This window comes from Apodemus sylvaticus, chromosome 23, assembly GCF_947179515.1.
Source record: "Apodemus sylvaticus chromosome 23, mApoSyl1.1, whole genome shotgun sequence".
Lineage (NCBI taxonomy): Eukaryota > Metazoa > Chordata > Mammalia > Rodentia > Muridae > Apodemus > Apodemus sylvaticus.
In genome coordinates, this window is record NC_067494.1 from 49,344,577 (window position 1) to 49,365,535 (window position 20,959).

Consider the following 20,959-nt stretch of genomic DNA (forward strand, 5'->3'; position numbering starts at 1 on the left):
GAAAGTTCTTGTGTGTGTTTGGTGAGTAATTTCTGTAAAATTTCTGCTGGCTCTGGGTCTTCTGTTTTGTGGTTTACCCCTTCACAAAGCAGCGTGACCTGGGAAATGCAGTAGCTATTGTTGATGTGATCATGGTCATCCCTGCAGTAAGAGGAAGAGTCACAAGGCCAATGGTGTCCAGGGACTAAGTGTCCCTCATGCACTTACTGACCTGTTGTCTTTACACAGACGAAGCCAGCACCGGCCCAGTGGTCAAGGAGTGGTTTGTGTACCCTGGTAACGCCCTGAAGCACCCGGACCTAGTTAGGCCTCTGCAGATGACCGTCCAAGGTATGTAGAACCATAAGCTATTCACTGTAGAATGCCATCTCAAGAAAGAATACATTATATGGCTTTCTGTTTGCAGAATTACGTGCTGTTTTAGTTAGAGTTTTATTGCTGTGAAGAGAAACCATGACCAGGGCAACTCCTTACAAAAGAGAATGTTTAATTGGGGCCGGCTTACACTTTCAGAGGTTAAACCCAGGATCACCATGGCGGAAAGCACAGCAGCATCCAGGGAGACATGGTGCTGGCGGAGCCAAGAGTTCTACGTCTTGATCCAAAGGCAACAGCAGGAGACTGCCTCTAAAGGCAGCCAGGAGGAGGCCCTCTTCCATACTGGGGGAGCTTGAGCATGGGAGCATAGAGTGACCACGAAGCCCACTCCCACAGTGGCACACCTTCTTCAACAAGGCCTCCTGATAGTGTCACTCCCCATGGGCCAAGCATGCTCAAACCACCACACCCGTGGCTGATGTTCATTTTACTTCCTGTGCCCTGAAAGACTCCATAGGTAGGGATGGGGGTCGGTAGAGATCAGCACTGAGGGTCTTCTTACATCCACGTTGATTCCATTTTCTAAAGACAGCTTCTCACTGAATTTCGAAGTCACTAACGTGACTAGACTTGCTGACCAGTGAGCCGTAGAGACTGCCCCTCTCCGTACTGACCAGTGAACCATAGAGACACTGCCCCATCTCTGTGCCCTGGCTCTGCTGTCTGTTGCTTCTGGCTTTGTGTGTGTGGGTTCTGGAGGATTGCACCCCTGCTCTCCTGCTTACGTAGCTATTTCACCTACTCAGCCATCCCCACAACTCCCTGAGACTTTCTGTGACAGGATCATGAAGGCACTGGCATAATCAGTGGCTCAGGCTAGTGACAGAGTCATAATTTGACAGTATTATTGGGAACTTAGGAGGTGGGACCTCAAGTGGGGAAGGTGGGTACCTGAGATAGGCCTTTGAAGGCATTCTCCTCACAGCATGTGACACAGACAGATCCTGGTCTGTGATCAGCCATCCTTTACCCATCATCATCATCAGGAAAGACTTGAAGATGCTTTGTCGTAGCCTAGAGCGTCTTTTGTCTCCATGTCAGATACCAGTTTTTCCTTTTCTTCAAAGGTAGTCTTCACTGGCTGCCTGGCGGTGCTATACTTGTCCTTTCTCCTTTTAAAGGCCTCCCCCCCACCCCTCCCACCTCCCACCCCCGAGACTATACCTCGAGGGGTCATTCCTATAGTTCTCTAAAGGCCTTTCTCATTTTCTTTCCCCGACAAGTAGCAATAAAAAGGAAATCAGGTGTTTTCAACAAAGTACAGGGAGGTAGAGGACTACAGGGAAAAAGGGAAAGAGAGATTCCTTAAAAATGAGGAGGGAGAGTTGGATGTGATGGGCATGCCTGTGAGCTCGGAACCCCGAGGGGAGGAAGAATCCCAGTTCAAGGCCAGCTTGGGGTGCATAATGAGACACGGTCTCAAGAAGGAAAGAGAAAAAAATCAAGAGGGGGTTCTGAAAGGGAGCAGATGGAAGGGAGGGAGGGAGGAAAGAAGGGAGGGAGGGAGGGAGGAAGGAAGGAAGGAAGGAAGGAAGGAAGGAAAGAGAAGGAATTAAATGGTGGCCAACAAGGAGACAGAAAAGGAAGCACGCTCCTGTTTTCTGTGTTTTAAATATGTTCTCTAAACTTAGGTACCGGAAGCAGAGCCAGGCACTGGCTGGTTCAAGACAGGCAGGGAGCCTTTGGGGACTGAGTGGGTGATTAGGTGGGATTGTGCCTTTATAAAAAGACACCGCATTGCTTCTCGGCCTTTTGGCTAAGATCAAGTGTAAAAAGACACCGCAGGAAATTTTCTTGTTCTTTCTCTCATGGGGACACTCTGTCTGCACCAGGAAACAGGCCCTCAGTTCCTTGCTCTAAGGCTTCCAGCTTGGGTCTTGAAACACTGCTTTGCTGCTGTAACCAGCGCAGTGTGTGGCATTTGTTAAGGCCAAGTGGGCGAAGGCGTGGGCCTGCTGTGTGCAGAGCACACCGACAGCCATTCCCCTCTGGGCCCTTGTGTTTATGTGCTCGCATGTGTGTGCACAGCATTCTCTTGGCAATACCTTGTGAAAGACGGCTTTGGGTAACACAGGAAGGGATTTAGTTTTGTTCTCCAGCTTAAGGTCTGCAAGGTTCCCCCATGGGCTGCCTCCCCAGCCTCTCCCCCACGTCCTTTATGGTCTTCATATCCTGAGGTTGAGTCTGGGAATAGCCAGGCCTGTCTCCGGAACAACCTGAAGTGCAGACAATTTCTTCTCCATGGTGGTTTTTGAATCATAAGTCTTTATTTCAGAAGCTTGGGGAAGCTGATTGAATACGCTGATATAGCTAACTGCCTCTAGAACAACTGTTAGTGTCGTTTAGCACTTAGTAAACAGTGCTTTTCCACTGCATCGGGCCTCTGACTTACCCTGGCTTAGTCTGAGAAGTCTGTCATAGAAAGCCTTGCATTTTGTGAAAAAGGTTCTGTTTTTAACCCATTTTGCTCCCACTTTCTTGTTTCAGTTCCTCCTGTCCAGAGTAGGTCAGGAAAGATTTCTGTGTCCCGAGCACGTGCGAGCACGGGGAAGGTTATCTGTCTCTGCAGATTCCTCAACAAATCGGTGTGGACCACGTATAAAAACAGAGGGACACTGTCAAGTCAATGTCGCAGATGTGTATTACGAGATAGGGCTGCACTGAGACCTTTTATATCCACTGTGACTATTTCAGATGCACTAGATAGAAGCAGGATACCAGGCAAGCGTGAGGGACAAGGCCTTTGCACGCGCTCATTCCTGCCCGCCTGCCTGCCCGCCCGCCCGCCTGCCCACCTGCCCGCCCGCCTACCCGCCCGCCTGCCTGCAGTCCCGGACGTGTATTCCTCCACCCCGCCCAGGCCAAACATGCCTGCCTTTCCTCTTGAAGCCACCTCAGAGCCCCTTCCTCAGTTCCCTTTTTTTCCACTCAACCTGAAGTAATTTCTATTTCTATTTCTTTTACCCGGGGGCTTCTGCATGCCAGGCACCTGTCCGCTAGAAGACTCAACACCAGCCCTTCTTAATCTTTGCTTTCTTAAACTTGAGTTTGCTCGTGTGGTCTTTTTTTCTTTTTTGAGACAGGGTCTCTCTATAGCCCTGGCTGTCTTGGGCTGTCCGTACTGTCCACCCTGGCCTTGAACCCACACAGATCCACCTGCCTCTGCTATGTCCGAAGTGCCGAGGTTAAAAGCGTGCACCACTGCTTCTGAGAGATAAGCATTTCACCGCAAGCTCCTCCCTGGCAGCGGGCAGCCTCATTTTACTGATCTGCTCAGTATAAATGTACCAGTGATTAGAAGCATCAGTACCTTGTGATCAGAAACTTCTGTGACAAGAAAATGAAAAAAAAAAAGAGTTGACTTGTTTTTGTTTTAGTGCTGAGGATCAAACCCAGACCCTCTAGATGCTAGGTCAGGGCTGCACCCCCAAGTAACCCCAGGACACGCGCTTTTGATGGACGCTTTACGCCTTCACCGCCATATATAGAGATGTCTCCTGGACTTGAGTCCCTGAACAAATGAAGTCTAAGAGTAGAAATAGTCTGCTTTGTGTGTTGGGGGGGAGTGCTTGTTTGTTTGCTTGTTTTTTAGGAATTTGTAACCTCTGACTTTTATAATTTAAAAGACTCTTTTAAATACTTTAATATTTGAAATAACTATGATAGTAGGAATTTATCATTTCCCTGATGTCAGAGGCTGTTAGTAAGCCTTCCGTTTCTAACGTCTCACAGTCAGTGTGCGCAGCTTTGTGGGCCCCGGGGCTCGCCATTATTTATAACTATGTAATCAAACTGGAAGAAGGCACAGCCGTGAGCACAAGGGAGTAGAGCAAGTTTCCAGTTAGACTAGACAAACATTGAACTCACGTCGGGATTTTATATTTTTATATTTGTCGGGAAATAGCAGTTCTCTTTTGATTCCCTTCCAACCATTTAAAACAGAAAACAGTTCTTGGTTGACAGGCTCACAGGCAGCAAACCCCCCCCACACACACACTCACTGGGAGCAGTTTCTAACAGGCTCGCAGACACCCAATCCTCACCTTGGCGTAGGGTGTCTTAGGTACCAGTGTCTCAGAGGACAGTTGCATAACGCATTTTCTTTCTCTCAGAGAAAATGGCCTTCTTCCCAAAATTAATAACAAAACGCATCTGGTAAAATGAAATACTTTTAGCCTTTTCAGGACAGCAAGTGCCTTACTGTGTCATTCTGCTTCTGAGGAGGGAAGAGGTAAGAAGCAGTTTTCTTTGAGCCCCTGGCCTCCGATGCCATTTGGTTCTGTGGTTTGTTTTCATGGTGAGCTTGTGAGATATCTCACCCCAGTTGCTCTGGACTTTTGGCACAGGCTTTCAATCAGTGCCCAGCAGAGAGCCACAGCTGCCCAAAGAGGCGCTGCCGCAGTTCTTCAACTGGCACCTTCATGTTTGTGTAGAGTTGCCCCTGTTTGTCACCCGTATTCAAGACAGTTTGTCATCGTCAAGTTAACAGAAAAGGGCATCGTTTTCAAAATTTTAGTAATTGTTTCAGTGGACCTGCATAATATAGAAATGGAACACTAAAAATTACCTTTTAGGCATTTTTGTTCGTTGGTTTTGGATCCATGCACCTCAGGCTATAGCCACTGGTACATAGACCTCTCAGATCAGGGTTATATATGCATCCCGGAAAGTGCATCCCAGAATCTCCACGACTGAGTCTTCTGTACATAAAAGTTTGGAAACCACCCATCTAAGAGGAGCTAGCTCTAACTAACTGAAGGGGTGGCTGGATGGCCTTTCCCCAGAGCATACTATCCTGTTACTAGACCCTTGAAGGGACGGTTGTCTTTTCTGAAAAACATTCCTCAGTGTGGTACAAAGCACGAACACAGGTGAAAACCCCATTTTCCTCCACAAACTAGTTATCAGCCGGGTCCTGAGTGGGTGGATCTGTGCTGGCCTTGAGGCCTGTTTTCTTTTCTTTTTTTCTTTTCTTTTTTCTTATTATATATAATCTTTATTTACATTTCAAATGTTGTCTCCTTTCCTGGTCTCCCCACTCCCCCCAAAATCCCATAAGCCATCTCCCCTTCCCCAATCCCCTGTCCTGGTATTCCTCTACACTAGGTATCAAGTCTTTCCAGGACCAGGGGCCTCTTTTCCCTTTGGTGTCTAACAAGACCATCCTCTGCTGCCTATGTGCCTGCAGCCATGGGTAACTCCATGAGTACTCTTTGGTTGATGGCTTTGTCCCTGGGAGCTCTGGGAGTACTGGGTGACTCATATTGTTGTTCCTTCTATGGTGCTGCAAACCCCTTCAGCTCCTTGGGCCCTTTCTCTAGCTCCCCCATTGGGGACCCTGTGCTCAGTTCAATGGCTGCCTGAGAGTGTCCCCCTCTGTATTTCTCATGCTCTAGGAGAGCCTCCCAGGTGACAGCTATATCCAGCTCCAGTCAGCAAGCACTTGTGGGCATCGATAATAGTGTCTGGGTTTTGTAACTGAATACTGGATGGGTCCCTAGGTGGGGCAGTCTCTGGATGGTCTTTCCCTCAGACTCTGCTCCACACTTTGTCACTGTATCTCCTTCTGTGGGTATTTTGTTCCCCTTTCTACAAAGAACCAGAGTATTCATACTTTGTTCTTCCTCCTTTTTGGGCATCATTTGATCTGTGAATTGTGTTTTGGGTATTCCAAGCTTCTGGGCTAATATCCACTTAACAGTGAGTGCGTACCATGTGTGATCTTTTGAGATTGGGTTACCTCGCTCAGGATGATGATATTCTCCAGTTCCATCCATTTGTCTAAGAATTTCATGAATTCATTGTTTCTAATGGCTGAATAGTACTCCATTGTGTATAATACCACATTTTCTGTATCCATTCCTCTGATGAGGGGCATCTGGGTTCTTTCCAGCTTCTGGCTATTATAAATAGGGCTGCTATGAACATAGTGGAGCATGTATCCTTATTACCTGCTGGGGAATCCTCTGGGTATATGCCCAGGAGTGGTATAGCAGGGTCCTCTGGAAGTGATGTGCCCAGTTTTCTGAGGAACCGCCAAACTGATTTCCATAGTGGTTGTACCAGTTTGCAATCCCACCAGCAGTGGAGGAGTGTTCCTCTTTCTCCACATCCTCCACAACACCTCCTGTCTTGTGAGTTTTTGATCTTAGCCATTCTTACTGGTGTGAGGTAAAATCTCAGTGTTGTTTTGATTTGCATTTCTCTGATGTTGAACATTTTTCTTCAGGAGCTTCTCACCCATTCAATATTCCTCAGGTGAAAATTCTTTGTTTAGCTCTGTACCCCATTTTTAATAGGGTTATTTGGTTCTCTGGAGTCTAACTTCTTGAGTTCTTTGTATATATTGGATATTAGCCCTCTGTCAGAAGCCGAGAAGCAGCACTCATCATACGTGCGCTCTGGGTCTGTTAACCCTTGAGTGCCCAAGTAAATCAAATAGGGAAGAGATGACTCATTCTTCACTGTACTTCCAGAAGTGTATTCTGACCGTGCTGTATGGATTTCTTTTTTAAAGGGGGAACGCCTAGCTTGGAAGTCTTGTGGCTGAGCCATGAGCCAGCAGCGCAGGCCCTGCGCCTGGACACGTTGCTAGCCTGCTTCAACCTCTCCTCCGCAAGAGAAGAGCTGCAAGCAGTCGAAAGCCCGTTGAGAGCCCTGTGCTGCCTCCTGGTCTACCTCTTTGTCCAGGTAAACGCTGAGCTCATGGTTCAGTATGTAAACATAGATAGCCCCTTGTCTCCGGCCTCACCTTCCTGGAGTGCCGAGTGTTTCCATGGCCAGGCCTCTTTCCACAGAACACAATGAATCCTTCACGGTGCTCATGGAGATGACAAGTCAGGACTTCTCACAACAGGAGATTAGTGTGTCGACAAGTAAGTGCTCTACGTATCTGGTCACAGTGTTGACTTTTCTCTCGGAATACTGTGGCAAACCTAGAAGAATAAACTACAAGATATCATACTTTCATGTCATTGAGCTTAAATTGCCTTTTAAAAAATATTTCATGTTATGTATATGAACGTTTTGTTCTACCCATTCTGTGTTTGCGGGCCCTGCCTACGTGTCTGGTGCCCGTGGAGGTCAGAAGAGGGGATTAGATTCCCTGGAATTGGAGATATGGTTGGTCGTGAGTGGCGGCCACGTGGATGCGTCTGATTTGAGAAAATCTTGCACATACATTATACTCGTTACTTTGATTATTGGCACAATAAAATCCTCGGCCAAAGCAACATCAGGACAGAAGTTACTTTGGCTCACAGTTTGAGGGGACAGTCTGTCATGTCGGGACAGGACACCACGGTGGTAGGGGCTTAGGGCAGTCGATTATACTCACAGGCAAAATAATAAATGCTGCTGCTATGCCTCCTTTCTTGTTTTTATTCAGCCTGGGACTTTTACCCACAAAATGGCTCCACCTCCATTTCAGCTAACCCAGTCTAGAAACTCCCCAACAGATACGTCCAGATGTCTGTTTCCACGGTGGATTGTAAATCCCATCGAATTAACAACCATTCTTAGGGCTGAAGAGATGGCTCAGTGGTTAAGAACACTGACTGCTCTTCCAATGGTCCCAAGTTCAAATCCCAGCAACCACATGGTGGCTCACAACCATGATCTATAATGAGATCAGATGCCCTCTTCTGGTGTGTCTGAAGACAGCTTGAGTGTACTTACTTATTTATTTATAAATAAATAAATAAATAAATCTTTTAAAAAAAAAACATGCTTAATTAACTGTGAGAAAAGACCCATGAGAGCTTTTCCCCTAGGCTGGCGTCTTAAGATCAGGCTCCAAACTTGACTTAATTGTGGGTAAAACTGCGTACCAGTCGACCTCAGTCTAAGCAATATGGCGTTTCATGGATTTTATAATCCATGTGTGCTTGGCCTTGTCACAAATCCCACATCTGCAGGATTGTCTAATAATGGCGCATCCTTTGAAATAAACACGGAACAGGAGAGTGGCGGGTAACCAGTGACTGCACTTGACTGATGGCTTGTACCTGGGTCAAGCACTGTACAGTATCTTTCCAGGGGATTCCCAGGGTGAGGGCGGTATAAAGACAGTTATTCTTTCTGGTTTATGGGGACCGTTTTATCTGAAGGAGACATGCAAGCATCTTATTTTCCTGGTGCTCTTGGTTAAATTTTACCAATGGGTTGTGGCTGTTATGTTTCTTCCCCACCCCCACCCCCACCCCCACCCCCACCCCTGGCTTCTGCTGCCACCGTGTACCCCTCCCTCTCAGAAGAGCTCTTGCCTGAGAGGAGAATTGCGTGGGTGGTTAGCATATTGCTTCTAGTTGATTACCAGTGCAGTCAGTCACTGTCATCAGAAGCTGTGTCGTTTCGGAAGAAGGATCCTTGATCGAGAGAGCGCACCCATCCCAGTTGGCGTGTGGGGAAGCCCATGGTGCATCTTTTTGATTGATGTGGGGGGGGGGGGGTCTAGCTCACCATTGCTGATGCCACCACCCCTGGGTTGGTGATCTTGGATGCTATGAGAAAGCAGGCAGAACAAACCATAGGAAGCAAGCTAGTAAGCAGCACCCTCCGTGGCTTCCACTTCATGTCTGCCGCCGTACGTCTTGGCCTCCTTTGATGATGCCCCATGATGTAGAAATTTAAGCAGAATGCCCTCCGCCACCGCACCCTGCTTCTGGTCACAGCACTAGACAGCCAACTGGACACTTGGGTTAGGTGCCTTTCTCATCGCTTTGGTCAGACACCTGACAGATGCAGTCCCAAGTGAGGAAGGGTTTATTCTGGTTTGCACAGTTTGAGGCTGTGTAGTTCATTATGGTGGGGAAGGCAGGGCAGCAGGGACGTCAGAGACAGCAGATCACATTGCTTCCATAATCAGGACGTGAAGGAAAACGAACACAGGTGCTGAGCTCATTCTTTTATTAGGCCAGCCCCCCCCCCATGCTATCTTCCCCTCTTCCCCTCCCCATGCTATCCTCCCCTCTTCCCCCCCCCATGCTATCCTCCCCTCTTCCCCCCCCATGCTATCCTCCCCTCTTCCCCTCCCCCCAGTGGGATGGTGTGGTGACCCCCACATCCAGCCTGGGTCTTCTCTCCAAGTCAAGCCTTTCTGAAGCTCTCTCCTACACACCCACAAGTCTGTTTCCAGGGTGATCCAAAGTCCAGTAGAGTTGGCACTGAAGACTATCACTGTGGCTAGGCGCAGGCAGTGTCAGCCTCAGGAGTGGGCGGAGACACCAATGTCTTTGGATCTCCTCATCATATAACTTATTTTAAAAACCGAATTAATCCCTCTGTTTCCATTTGTATTTTTTCCCCACACTTTTGACTTTTTGATCAGAGTGGGAGGGCCCGGAGTTATATTGCTGGGATCCAAGGATGAAGGTTACATCCAGGATTGTCAAAGTTGGATGTTCCTCCATCCACGGGTAGCCCACCTCAGCCTCCTAGCCATCTCTTTTGTACATTTTATACAGAAGGGTTTGCCTCATCTGTAAACTATGTGGCCTAGAGTTGCGGGTGATGAGAGCAGAGGATGTGCTCTCCCCATCTTCCCACACCACTGGTTCACTCACCATGCAGATATGTGTACACGTGTACATTTTCCTGTGTGTGTGTGTGTGTGTGTGTGTGTGTGTGTGTGTGTGTGTGTAAACATACCCCCATATTTGGCGACTGAGACCCACGCTTATAAAAAGTGTTGCTTTCAGTTGGCTCACGCTGGCCCCTTCCTCTGCTTTTCAGGTGGACACTCTTTCCCTGGAAGATCTGCATGCATTTATTGCTCAAGCCTTGTGCCTCCAAGGAAAATCAACCTCCCAGCTTATGCACTTACAGGTATAGTCACAGTCAATCACCACAACCTTGCTGTGATCACATAGTCAGTGTTCTTTCTAGCCTTTCTGCTGTCACAGTTGGTACTCCATAGGACGTGCAAGGCAGGCATGTTTGGTGAGGGTGTCTCCATAAAAGATTGTCATCCTCTGTCAATGATTCCAAGATGGCTGTTCTTTACAACTCAGACAACTGTTATACCCAGCTGTTATATCCAGCTCCTGGCCTGATCGACTCACAGTTTGAGAAGTTTTTGTCAGTCCCATTGGTGTCAGAGAAACAGTGCCTTTTCTGGTCCAGCTCACCCTCACATCCACTGGTTCACAGCAGGGTGAAGCCAGGCTGTCCTTCCTGTATCCTCACCCAGCATGCAGTGCTTTGTGGTTCTGTTGAAGAAAGTGGAGCTCCAGAGGCCATGTGCAGTAGAGTGACTTTAGGTTTGCCACTTAAAGCTACTTATGTTGGGCATACATTAGTTCAGAATTGCTTGAAAACTATATGTTTATATGTGCATTTTAAAAAAAAATCCAGAATTGTGCTACATGTATAAATATCTATGTACATATTTTTATGCTAAATTTATCTCTGTAGCCATAGGTTCCTCCAACTAACCAGGGATTGAAAATAATTTTTTAAAAAACTACATGTGTGCCAGGCATGGTGGCACACGCCTGTAATCCCAGCACTTGGGAGGCAGAGGCAGGCGGATTTCTGAGTTCGAGGCCAGCCTGGTGTACAGAGTGAGTTCCAGGACAGCCAGGGCTACACAGAGAAACCCAGTCTCGAAAAACCAAAAAAAAAAAAAAAAAAAAAACCTACATGTGTGCTGGACATGTGCAGACTTTCTTCCTGCTCATTGTTCCCCTGGTAACACAGCGTAACAACTATTTAGGTAATATTTCTATTACAATGGGTGTAACTGATCTAGAGGTGACTTGAAGCAAGAGCATGTACTCAGGGCATGAGCAAATACTGGGTATTCTAGCAGGGGGCATGCTGGGTAAGTTGTCCTCTAAGATGGAGTACTGCCTCAGGAGAGATGCACATGGCAGGTGAAGGAGGAAGGGGATACCCAGCTAGCCAGCCAGCTCAACCAAATCATCTCTTGGTAATCAGAGGGGAGACAGATATGGCCACATCATCCTCACATTCCTAGTCATTTTGTATGAGGGACGCGTCTTGTCTATGGACTTTGGGTGTCTTAGAACAAATCCTTTGTAGATACTGAGGAACGTTCATTTTTATATGTGTAGTGGTGACTGCTTTGAGCTCTCTCCTGGTGGGTGATCATGCTTCTAGCCACCTGCCAGAGTTTTTTTGTCTGGATTCACAAATGAAACACACACACACACACACAGCAGCAACAGCAGCTTAATTTTGATATGCCTTGACTAGCTCAAAGGCTAGGCAATTCCAAACCTCCCCCAGCACACTTCCTCCAGTATTCCTTAGTTAACACCTTTTAAAATCTGTATTTCATCTCTGCCATTGGGGGAGCTGCCCTGGGCCACTTTCCCAGGTTCTTACATGTCAGCGGGCTCTTAGCTCTCATCTCTGCTTCCCAGGCATGATGTAGGCTGTACGGCAATTCTTTATTACCAGTCAAAGCCAGCTGGGCATAGGGACCCTCATTGTCTGGGAGCTGAATTAAGACAAAAACAGTAGAACCAATCCCTAACATACATACATACATACATACATACATACATACATACATACATACATATATATGATATATAGGTAAATCAACTACATATAAAACCAAGGAATACACATGACTTAGAATATTTTTACAAATAAAAGCAATTCCTTATAATTCAGAAAAAAAAAAATCAGCTCTTGATGAAGTGTATAAAGGACAGTCCTGCTCCTGCGATACAGGATCTGCACTACTTGACCTAAGGATATGCAGGAGAGCTTAAGAGTTTCCTCAGAGTCCCAGGCTCTCTGCCTGGTCATAGCTGCACCGCCTCTGAATTAAGTCAGTGCTCCCTGGTCTTCTCCTCACAGATGTAACTCAGGGTGTAGGACATGTCTGCTGCTGGTGCTTTAAAGAGAACACACAATCCACGGCAAATAATTGACACAGCCCCCGTGAAAATATAAACACAGAGACATTTAGAATCTACCCTAAGGTAATGTCTACCCTTGATGGTGAGGGTATTTTATGGGTGCGGCAGAAAGACGGATCCTGTTTCCTAATCTAGTCTGTTAGTCTGTGTCTTTTTATTGGGGAATTAACATTAATACTGAGGATTACCAATGAGCAGTGTTGATTGATTCCTGATAGTTTGTTATGGTGTAGGTGGGTTTGCCCTTGTTTTGACTTGCTGTCCTGGGATTATTTATTCTTTATGTCCACTTTTCTGACCTTAACTTTTTGAGTTAAGCACAGAAGGTCCTGAAGCCTTCCTTCTAGTGTCTTGTATAGGCCTAGACAGGTCAATAGAAATTGCTTAAATTTGGTTTTATCATAGACTGTTTTTCTTTCTCTGTCGATTGTGATTGATAGTTTACTGGGTATAGCAGTCTGGCTGGCATCCATTGTCTGTCAGAGTTTGTAGAGCATCCATCAAGGTTCTTTGGTTGCTGTTGCACACGTCGGATCCTAAGTGTGGTGGCTGTGGGGTCTCTAGTAGAGAGTGCTTGTAGAGGTCAGGGAGTGGCACAGAGGAGTGGAGGAAGGAGAGAGGTGGGGTCTACAGTGGGGAGAGGAGAGGTCCCCGCAGGCAGACTTACTTCTGCAGGGCTGAAGGAGCTCTGGAGAGGAGGGCAGTTAGGATAGTCACGGTTGCCTCCTGGGTCCCAGATTAGTGCAGTACAGGGGGTCACAAAGGAGTAGAGACAGGCTAGAAGAAGATTGAAAGGGGGGCACTGGGAGAAATCTAGGGGGATTCTGGGTCCACACCAAGGGGCAGAGTTGAGACCTTGGTATTCTGTGTCCTTGTGATCCATTCTCCTGCTGAGACATCCCTCCAGACTTTGACTTCCTGTTGTGTTTTTCATTCCATCTCCGTTCTGGTTTAGGTTTCCTTTAGTATTTCTCTCTTACTCTCCGTTCATGCTGTGGATTGGTGTCTTAGTCCTTTCTGTTGCCTTTTTGTGTTCTCAGAAAATATTGGAGTCCTCCTCATAATGTGTGCCATATTTATAATCATTCTCTTCAATCATGCATCCAGAGTTTCATCTAAATAGCAGTAGTTATCAGTCATTAGTATGCAGTTGGTGATTTCTAGAGATGAGTTTCCTCAGTTTTTCATATTACCTGTGGCTTTGCCCTGGGATTTGCCCTTCTGTGGTTAGACTACAGGGTAGAGATGTGTTGGTCATGTTCTTTGCATTCAGCTTGCCTGTTTTCTCTAAGTGGTCACGTTTGCAGTATTTGGAAGAGACAAAAGAAGAGGTAGTCAGTTATGTTGTCATCTCTTAGACTATTGTCCCTACACTCTGCTCCTATAGGCTGGGAACTGTCTGTAGTTCCCGTAGTTAAACCACTCCAGTAATGGAGTCACAGGTGACTACAGAACACACTTGAAGAGTAGGGGTTAGTAGAAAGGAAATGGACCCCTGGCGGTTAACGTGAACACTAATAATGCTGGGGTGAAAACAGAAAGAAGCTGAGCAGTCGCTGTGAACCTAGCAGTGAGCTTAAGCCGTCAGATGGAAAGCAGAGGAGAGGACATGTATAGGCCTGGTGACAGTTAAGGCAGAGGGGGAGATGGGGTGGATTGGGGGGGGGTATTAATCGTAGACTAAAAGCAAGTAAAGATATATACTCAGTAGTTGTAAACCGAGTCAGCCCCCGGGCTTTCGGAGATGCATTACCAAGTAGAATATCAGAAAAGAGAAAAGAAGATTTAAAAGAAAAGAAAAAGTTAAGAAAGAAGAGTGTGAGAGTGTATAATATGGAGAGTAGGGGACAGCGTCGCCCTGTTACAGTGCCTTCCCGTGCTGTGTAGGATACAGCGTCGCCCTGTTACAGTGCCTTCCCGTGCTGTGTAGGGGACAGTGTCGGCCTGTTACAGTGCCTTCCCGTGCTGTGTAGGATACAGCGTCGCCCTGTTACAGTGCCTTCCCGTGCTGTGTAGGGGACAGAGTTGGCCTGTTACAGTGCCTTCCCGTGCTGTGTAGGGGACAGCGTCGCCCTGTTACAGTGCCTTCCTGTGCTGTGTAGGGGACAGCGTCGGCCTGTTAGTGCCTTCCCGTGCTGTGTAGGGGACAGTGTCGGCCTGTTACAGTGCCTTCCCGTGCTGTGTAGGGGACAGCGTCGCCCTGTTATAGTGCCTTCCCGTGCTGTGTAGGGGACAGCGTCGCCCTGTTACAGTGCCTTCCCGTGCTGTGTAGGATACAGCGTCGGCCTGTTACAGTGCCTTCCCGTGCTGTGTAGGGGACAGAGTTGGCCTGTTACAGTGCCTTCCCGTGCTGTGTAGGGGACAGCGTCGCCCTGTTACAGTGCCTTCCCGTGCTATGTAGGGAACAGTGTCGGCCTGTTAGTGCCTTCCCGTGCTGTGTAGGGGACAGAGTTGGCCTGTTACAGTGCCTTCCCGTGCTGTGTAGGGGACAGCGTCGCCCTGTTACAGTGCCTTCCCGTGCTGTGTAGGGGACTGTGTCGGCCTGTTAGTGCCTTCCCGTGCTGTGTAGGGGACAGAGTTGGCCTGTTACAGTGCCTTCCCGTGCTATGTAGGGGACAGAGTTGGCCTGTTACAGTGCCTTCCCGTGCTGTGTAGGGGACAGTGTCGGCCTGTTACAGTGCCTTCCCGTGCTGTGTAGGGGACAGTGTCGGCCTGTTACAGTGCCTTCCCGTGCTGTGTAGGGGACAGTGTCGGCCTGTTACAGTGCCTTCCCGTGCTGTGTAGGGGACAGTGTCGGCCTGTTACAGTGCCTTCCCGTGCTGTGTAGGGGACAGTGTCGGCCTGTTACAGTGCCTTCCCGTGCTGTGTAGGGGACAGTGTCGGCCTGTTACAGTGCCTTCCCGTGCTGTGTAGGGGACAGTGTCGGCCTGTTACAGTGCCTTCCCGTGCTGTGTAGGGGACAGTGTCGGCCTGTTACAGTGCCTTCCCGTGCTGTGTAGATGAGGAACGGCTGCTGTGGGGAAGGAGAGCTGGGCGGACATAAAAGAACATGTGACCAGAGCCTGAGTGTTGACCTCTTCTCCTTGGCTGCTCTGCCACTTGTCTCCTTGGTCCTGGTCTAGGTTGTGTTCCCTTCTGCTTTCAAATGGCCCCACTTCCTCTGCTGTGGGCTTGCAGCTCCCCTGTGGGTGGAGTGTTCTTGACTGTTTTGTAGGCTGTGGAGAGCTGAGGTTCCTGCCCTCCCACAGGGCAGGGAGCTGCACCCAAGGCCCTGGGAGTTAGTGTTTAGCTCCCTCAGAAGTTCTGTGTTTCCTCATTTGGACTGTTGACAGTGTACCTGGGAGCAGCCACTGGGAACCCCTTGTGTGACATTTTTACCACCGCTTGTTTGGTAGGTTTCCTGGTAGGAGTTTTTCCGCCCAGTCTGCTCGCAGGAAGCGCTGCTTTGGGAGGAAGGGGTAGCTGTTTGAGTGGCAGCCGCAGATTCATTCATAGTATCCCGGGGGTCCCATGGCAGAGAGGCTGGTTGAGGTGTTGATCAAATCTATTTCAGGCTTGGAAAAGTAGCAGATGGAGTGATAAAATATTCATATTCCCTTTAGTTCCCAAACTGTAATCAGTGACTGTGTCCAATGTGGCTTCTGTTCTGCCACCTTACCCAGAAGTCCTCTAAAAGGAAAGTCTTGAGGGAATCGCAAAGCCCAAACAAAACATGATGACAGGCCCACATACAGAATTCAATTAATGTCCATATATTACCAGTGAGTACATGGAAATGCGTTATGAGAGCAGTACCATTCATAACTGTTTTACTAAATCGAATTGCCTAGGTACAAATCAAACATATGTATGATCAATAGGTCCAGACTTGCACTTTTGCTAAGTGTGGTGGTGCATGCCTTTAGTCCCAGATCCCGGGACGGAGGCAGGATCTGCATAGCACGCTCCAGAAAAGCCAGGGCTACGTGGAGAGCCCCACCCACCTCCCCCAAAGAATGCAGCCTTCATAAAAACAAGTGAAAGAAAAAAGACCTCATGCCTGTGGGTGTCAGTTCACTTTACTCAGAGTAAATGAAAGGAAAACAGGGTTGTGTCAGTGGGCTTTGAGAATAGCTCATTAAATTCAGTTCTGCTAGGAGTAGACTCTGCAGACCATGCATAGAAGTTTTGAATTAGTGAGAGCACCACCGGAGCCCACAGTGTTCCCTGGTGGCTCTGTCTAAGGAGTGTGCTTCTCTGACTCAGACCTCTATAAACAGTGTATACAGCTCAAGCTTACTTACCCCTTAAGACTAAAGGTTCAATCTGCAGTGATCCAGGTTCATGATAAACAACTTTTTTATTTAGCGAGACAGGGTCTCACACTGTATCCCCTACTGGCGTGGAACTCACCATGCAAGCCTACCAGGGGAGTCCTGAACCTGTGACTGTCACCCTGCCTCAGCCTCCTTCATTCTGAAACGACAGTCTTGCACCACTGTACTTTTGATGGTTTTTAAAATAACTGTCAAATTCATCTAAGTGGGGCCTTGTGCATAAAACGGTTAACACACGGATCAACTTCTTTCAGTTTTATTAACTCTTAGATACGTAATGGTATTCACGGTAACATTGATCGGTCAGTGTGAGCAGGGCAGATGCCCAGAGTGGCCTGGTCACTGGTGCTCCCCTTTCTAGGGGGTTTCTTGGACGTTTGCAGTGTTGACACCCGCAGCACGGTCAGCCTCCCAGATCCACAGGGAATGCGTGCATGTAGCTTCCTGTGGCCTTTGGAACCTTATGCAGCATAGCGGGTGGCCTCTCTCCATCAAGAACAACAACAAAAATAGTTGAATGTGCAGATGGATTTAACAAAGAAAGGTATTTCATGTTGGCAAGAGATTCTCATTTTTGAGATTTTTATTTACGTATTTTAATTTTATGTACGTGAGTCTTTTGCCTGCATGTATGTCTGTGCACTGTGCACACCTCCGTACTCTACCTGCAGAAGCCAGAAGAGGGCATTGGATCCTCTGTAGCTGAGGTTGTAGACAGTTGCCAGGTAGGTGCTGGGAGTCAAACCCAGGTCCTCTGGAAGAGCAGCCACTTAACTACTGAACCATCTCTCCAGAGCTAAGGCAAGACATTCTTAATTTGTAAAAACCGGGGCACCTTTTGAGATTATACCATGTGGCATCTTATTCTTAATGGTATTCAGTTAAAATGAAATTAAGTATGATTTTAAAAATATAGGTTCTCCTGGAAAACACAGGGAGGGAAGTGCCCTAAGAATACATGATCTTGTAAGTTTTTCCTAGTGGCCACATCTCGCCGTAGCCCAGATTTTCCTACAGCAGTGTGTCAGTTACTTTTCTATCGCTGAGACAAGACAGTTGTGTCCTTGGTCATCATGGTGAGCAGTGGCTGAGAGATTGTATGATCCACAAGGCCAAGGCAGGCAGGCAGGGCCGGGGGAGACTGGGAACGGTGCAGGCAGGCAGGCAGGGGCCGGGGGAGACTGGGCATGGTGTGGGCTGTTGAAACTTCAGAGCCCACGCCCAACAACACACCTCCTCCTCCATCAAGGCCACACCTCCTAGCCCTTCTCAAACAGTTCCACCACCTGAGGATCAAGCATGCAAACCTATGAGTCCATGGGAGCCGGCCCCATTCACTCTACCACAGCCAGGATGACTTGTGGATCTGTGTAAGGAGAGAGCCCATGTGCGCGCCTGCTGCCCTCCTGGGTGGATGGTGAGCAAAGGTGTGTTCCTGGGAGTGGAGGGGGCTCCTGTCATCCTTCTCCGGCGTAGCTCGCTTGTCAGGCCTCTTTCATTCAGAAAAGCTCGGGAGGCCCAGCATCCTGTTCAGGGCTTGGTGAGCATCTATTCTAGAGACTGACAGGGCGAGTTACCTTTCTGCGGCTCACGTTTAACTTCCGCCTCGAGCTCTCTGTTTTGAGCTGTCTGTGCACGTGTGTCTCCACAGCTGGACTACATTAACTCCAGAGCTGTGCAGCTGGGCTCCCTCCTCGTCCGCGGCCTCACCACACTGGTACTAGTCAACAGCGCCTGTGGCTTCCCCTGGACCACAAGCGAGTTTATGCCCTGGAACGTCTTCGATGGCAAGCTTTTCCATCAGAAGTACCTGCAGTCTGAAAAGGGGTATGCAGTGGAAGTTCTTCTGGAACAAAACGTGAGTTCTGGTTCTTGTACCTCGGAATGAGTCTGTGTGAAGTCAGTCACTGTAGTGTGCCTGGGAAGTCCGCCCACCTCGCTTTAGGAAGCTTTAGGAAAGCGGGCATGTTCTCCATCGTCGCCCACATCACCTCACACGGCTGTGAGGACCGCGCATACATTTCTGTCACTGCTCTCCTCCACACACGAGGTTGTCGAGTTCAGCAGCATCCGTTGGTGTTCACCTAGCTAGTGGCTTCTGTGGGGAGGAGGAGCTGAGAGAAGGGCTTGCACCGTCTGTCAAGGGGTTCCCTAAGACAGCAGACTAGTTGGGGGAGACTCTGCTGCCACCAGAGGCTGCCCATGTCCTGGGGACCCTGACTGCTGACTCAACCTTCTCCGTAGAATTGCTTCGCGATTCCTGGAAGATTTCCAAATGAGGCCTCCCGCCAAGCGCATTTGGAATGTTTTCTTCCCCACAGGGATGAGAAGGCGGTGTGATTGCGAGGGAACATGCTGATCTGTTAGATAAAACACTCCCAAGTTTTCACACCAAAGGGAAAACATTTGGCAACGTGTCGCCGCCGTCACCGTTTCTCACCAAGGTTGCAGGGTTTGTGGGTGTTTAGAACTTAGAGGAGCAGAGCAAGCGGGCAGCCCTTTCTCAGAGCTGGACCTGGCTCTGGCGGCGGCGGAAGGAGATGCAGCCCCAGAGCACAGCTCCGGTTATCCTTGACTGTGTACCTCAAAATACACAGTTCCTCCTTGAGCACCCCATCTCTCACCAAGCCCACCTAAAGAATTATCTAGGATTAAGTTTCAGTAGTAATTCAAGAAGCTATCAGAGCAGCTAATGCTGTCTGCTGCTGGTCTCTGACCCCAGCACCTCCACTCGCTGTTCATAGATTGTGAGGAGAGTAGATTTTTAGATTGTCAGATTTTTAGCCACGACTGTTTAACCTACACAAGACAGAAGCAGACATCATAGGTATTGGCTGCCATTTCCAGGGGACTCAGGAGGTGAGCAGTCATCTGTGACCCTCTTCAGAGCATGGTAATGGGCAGGTGCTCCATCTTCGCCTTCGCCTGGTGCAGAGTGTGACCCTACACTGGTTGATAAGGGGATAGCAACCACTAGCAGGTTGCATCCTGCACCTGCCGCCCACACCCTGCTGTGTTCAATCCAGCCCTTTCACAAAGCATTTCCATCTGATCCGTTGGCAGAGATCGTGGCTCACCAAGTTCCACAACCTGAAGGCAGTGGTCTGCAAGGCCTGCTCCAAGGAGAACCGACGCATCGTGGGCAGAGCACACTGGAACTCTCATTACTCAGGTGGGCGAGGCCTGGGCGCTCCCTCTTCCTGCCGTGTACTGTGCTGGGGCCTAGGTAGACATACTTGAAAAGAGAATGGGGAAATTTTGACCGAGGACAGCCCGTCAGGAGGCCTAGCTCAGTGGGTAAGGTCTGGGGAGGACTGGGTATAGATTTGGGTGAATTACAACAGTAGGGAAGGCAAGGAGTTGAGCATAGAATCCTTGAAGTGCCCTTATCAGAGACGTGCTCTCAGCATAGCAACCACTCTGACAGCAGAAGAAATGGGATCAGGAGACTACAGCCCGTGGATTGTCCTAGGCCCCAGGCAGGAAAGTGCTGGCATCCTTGGGGCATTTCAGCCATCAGTCTGCTGCGCTGTGACCTTCTGGGTCACTCACTACTGGGTAAATTTAGTGGTGTGGGTGTGTGGGTCCTTACTGGTTCTGGCCACGTTGCTTCCAAACGTAAGAGGGGTTTAGTCTCTGAAGGTCGTATTGTACATGTGTTGCACTTGGGGTTCCTGGCCAGATGCCACGCTGACCAGACACACCCCAGAGTCTGTGATTGGAACTTGTGGCAGGAACCCATCCTCCTCCTGTGGGGCACACGAAATAAACGTACCTTACGTGCCAGGTCATGCATAAATAGTGGAAATTAGTGATCCAAGGGAGACGTCAGAGTGTAAAAGGAACGTGTTCGTACGTTTGTGGGAAGCGTAGAAGAGCTCACCAAATCCCAGGAATATGCTCCAGGGAGAAGCATCCGTACTGTTGAGTTACCTAAAGCAACTGTGAGTCTCCCTGCTGGAGGAACTGGCTTTGACAGTTGTTGCCTCTGGGGAGGAGTCTGGGTAAAGAACAAAGCCCCGACAGGCACATGGTGCACTAGTTCTCAGTACTGCCATAGGCTGCCATTCCGCTCCCAGGACAGATTGGCGGCCGCGTCTCTTCTTCAACCTTCCAAGTCCTCCAGGTCTGCTCTGCAGCGTGAGCGCACTGAGTGCTCCCTGGCTTGCCGTCATGTCCTGCACCAGTCAGCGTGAGACAAGCACACAGCCACGCGCTGATGTGTTGCCATTCTTCCCACAGGGAGGCAAGGGAGACAGGGCCATGGCTCCTACAGGACAGGCTCCACACGCGGCCATTCCGGGCAGTCATGGAGAAACCAGGGTTCAGGTAAGAGGCCACCACGTCGGTCATCACCTGCTCACAGGTACT

The 20,959-nt window shown here is 48.7% G+C and overlaps 1 protein-coding gene across 6 annotated transcripts in view; it reads left to right on the forward strand.

Annotated features, from left to right (window-relative positions):
- The window catches only part of Fam120b (family with sequence similarity 120B), a 40,694-nt gene that overhangs the window by 13,435 nt on the left and 6,300 nt on the right, over positions 1 to 20,959 (forward strand). For 2 of the 6 annotated variants that reach the window (XM_052169312.1, XM_052169318.1), the window contains 6 exons: positions 229 to 330; positions 6,896 to 7,068; positions 10,111 to 10,203; positions 18,240 to 18,446; positions 19,652 to 19,760; positions 20,831 to 20,917. In XM_052169312.1, coding sequence (XP_052025272.1) covers positions 229 to 330; positions 6,896 to 7,068; positions 10,111 to 10,203; positions 18,240 to 18,446; positions 19,652 to 19,760; positions 20,831 to 20,917 — 771 coding nt within the window. Of the gene's footprint in view, positions 1 to 228; positions 331 to 6,895; positions 7,069 to 10,110; positions 10,204 to 16,949; positions 17,133 to 17,259; positions 18,016 to 18,239; positions 18,447 to 19,651; positions 19,761 to 20,830; positions 20,918 to 20,959 lie in introns of those variants that run through there. The other 4 variants (XM_052169313.1, XM_052169314.1, XM_052169315.1 and 1 more) reach the window with 4 other exon arrangements.